Genomic DNA, 2,266 nt, shown 5'->3' with positions numbered 1-2,266 from the left:
CCGCCCACCCCCCACGCGGCCCCCCCCCCCCGCCCGCCCCCCCCCGCGGGCCCCCCCCCCCCCCTGGGTGGTGGAGGGGTCCGGGTGAAAAACGGGTTTAGAGGGGGGGGGGGGGGGGGGGGGGGGGGGGGGGGGCGTGCAGCGATCACTTACTTCATTGCGAGAGGCTGCAGCTCGATGTAATGGAGTGAGCCACGAGTTGTCCTTAGCATTCACATTAGCACCTGTCACACACACAGGGAGAGAGGGGCAGGGGTTACACAGCAGACAGGATCAAGGAGCACACTGACCTCCGACACCCAACAATCCTGATACCTCGACCGCTTCAGCCCTGAATCGCAAACGTGGCGGGGAAATCCCGAATGTACACAAGAGCTGGTTAACTCCTTAACCCTCTCGGTAACATCAGTTTCACCCAGCTGGTTAACTCAGGAGCACTGCAATGGGTGGCGGGGGGGAAGAAACGCTAGTGGTGAGCTACTCAGCTAGCTGAACCTGCTCCACTATTTGGGCTAAGATTGCGGCTGATCAGTTTTTTTTTTGACCCCCTGATAATCCACAATACCCCACCCCTCAACATCTCACAAGGACCTGCCCACTCCCACCTTCGGCAGGGAGTTCCAAAACCGTAGAACCCCCAGGGAAAACAACTTGCCTCACCTCTGTGCCAAAAGGACAACCCCTAGTTTTAGATGTACCAGCCCCATCACACACGCACGTGCGCGCCCTGACACACACAGTTCGGGGCTGGCCCACAGTGGGGAATATCCACAATTTTACACACTTCAAAAACCGAGTCAGCTTTCAACCTTTCAAGTCCCAGCTGAAAGGAATGCAGTCTGTCCAATCTCTCCTCATACAACAATGAGCTCGTTCCAGGTAACTAGCTGGGAAACATTCTCTGAATTGCCTCCAATATAAAGGGATCAAAACCTACCCTGGGGGAAAACACCTTGGCTATTCACCCTATCCATGCCCCTCATGATCTTATAAACATCTATAAGGTCACCCCTCAGCCTCTGATGCTCCAGGGAAAACAGCCCCAGACTATTCAGCCCCTCCCTGTAGCTCAAACCCTCCAACGCCGGCAACATCTTTGTAAATCTTTTCTGAACCCTTTCAAGTTTCACAACATCCTTCCTATAGCAGGGAGACCAGAATTGCACACAGTATTCCAAAAGTGGCCCTAACCAATGTCCCGTACAGCCGCAACATGACCCTCCCAACTCTTATACTTCTCATTTTAGGAACATTGCAAACAGTAAAGGGACCCAGCAATGAACCCAGGGCTGCGGTTTCACGTGTGCGCACAGGTCACACACACACATGGGGGGTGGTGTGCAGGACACAGGCCAGCTCACCAGATTGAATGAGAACGTCGATGATCTGAACATCACCCAGATAGGCAGCAGCATGAAGTGGTGTTCGCTTCTCTTGGTCCTGCGTGGGTACAAACAGGGAGAGGTTTCAGTCAGCTACCAAACCTGCAGCTGGATAATGTGACAATTCACCAAACACGGGGTGCTCGGAACACAGCGGAGAGGAGGGTTAACGTTCCTGGGCGCACACATTCCAGAGAGGAGCCTTACGGGACTCGAAGTGTTTAACTCCAGACTCTGAGATGAGGAGAAACGACTTCTCTGAGACAGCTGCGAATCTGCGTAACTCTCTGCCCTACAGTACAGTGGGGACAGAATCCAAGCAAGAACGTAGAGAGGTTTCTGATGAGAAACGGGATTCAGAGCTGCGGTGCGCAGGAAGGAAAGCGAAGGCAAGACCAGGATAAGGTTAGTGGTGACCACATTAAATGGCAGAATGGGCTCAAGGGGCTGAATGGACACCTGCTGCTCCTAATTCCTACGGTCCTCTGTGCAGTTTCTCGGTTTGTGTTTCCGATCTCCAGCACTCTCAGCGTAACATCATTCAAAGGGTTGGCGTTTGCTAGTTGGTTGGGAATCTAAGCAATTATCAAAACAGCTAATTACCACATCAGCCTTCGGTTGGGGAGCAGGCCATTTGGCCGATCAAGTCCACACTGACCCTCCGAAGAGCCATCCCGATTCCTGTAACCCTGCATTTCCCACAACTAACCTGCACATCCCTGGGCACTATGGGAGAATTTCCCACAGCCAATCCACCCTAACCTGCACATCCCTGGGCACTATGGGACAATTTAGCACGGCCAATCCACCCTAACCTGCACATCCCTGGGCACTATGGGACAATTTCCCACGGCCAATCCACCCTAACCTGCACATCCCTGTGC

The 2,266-nt window shown here is 53.6% G+C and overlaps 1 protein-coding gene across 1 annotated transcript in view; it reads right to left on the bottom strand.

The window, feature by feature from the left end:
• LOC109923727 (serine/threonine-protein phosphatase 6 regulatory ankyrin repeat subunit C) overlaps positions 1-2,055 on the bottom strand; it is a 13,802-nt gene extending 11,747 nt beyond the window's left edge. The window contains exons 1-4 of the mRNA XM_048592273.1: positions 2,041-2,055; positions 1,862-1,957; positions 1,362-1,440; positions 154-224 (exon numbers count right to left, since the gene is read on the bottom strand). Coding sequence (XP_048448230.1) covers positions 154-224; positions 1,362-1,440; positions 1,862-1,957; positions 2,041-2,055 — 261 coding nt within the window. The remainder of the gene's footprint in view (positions 1-153; positions 225-1,361; positions 1,441-1,861; positions 1,958-2,040) is intronic.
• Positions 2,056-2,266: the final 211 nt, after the last annotated feature.

The sequence above is a fragment of the Rhincodon typus genome, unplaced genomic scaffold, assembly GCF_021869965.1.
Source record: "Rhincodon typus isolate 14 unplaced genomic scaffold, sRhiTyp1.1 hic_rhity00000936, whole genome shotgun sequence".
Classification (NCBI taxonomy): domain Eukaryota; kingdom Metazoa; phylum Chordata; class Chondrichthyes; order Orectolobiformes; family Rhincodontidae; genus Rhincodon; species Rhincodon typus.
This window is presented reverse-complemented; position numbering and strand designations above follow the sequence as displayed.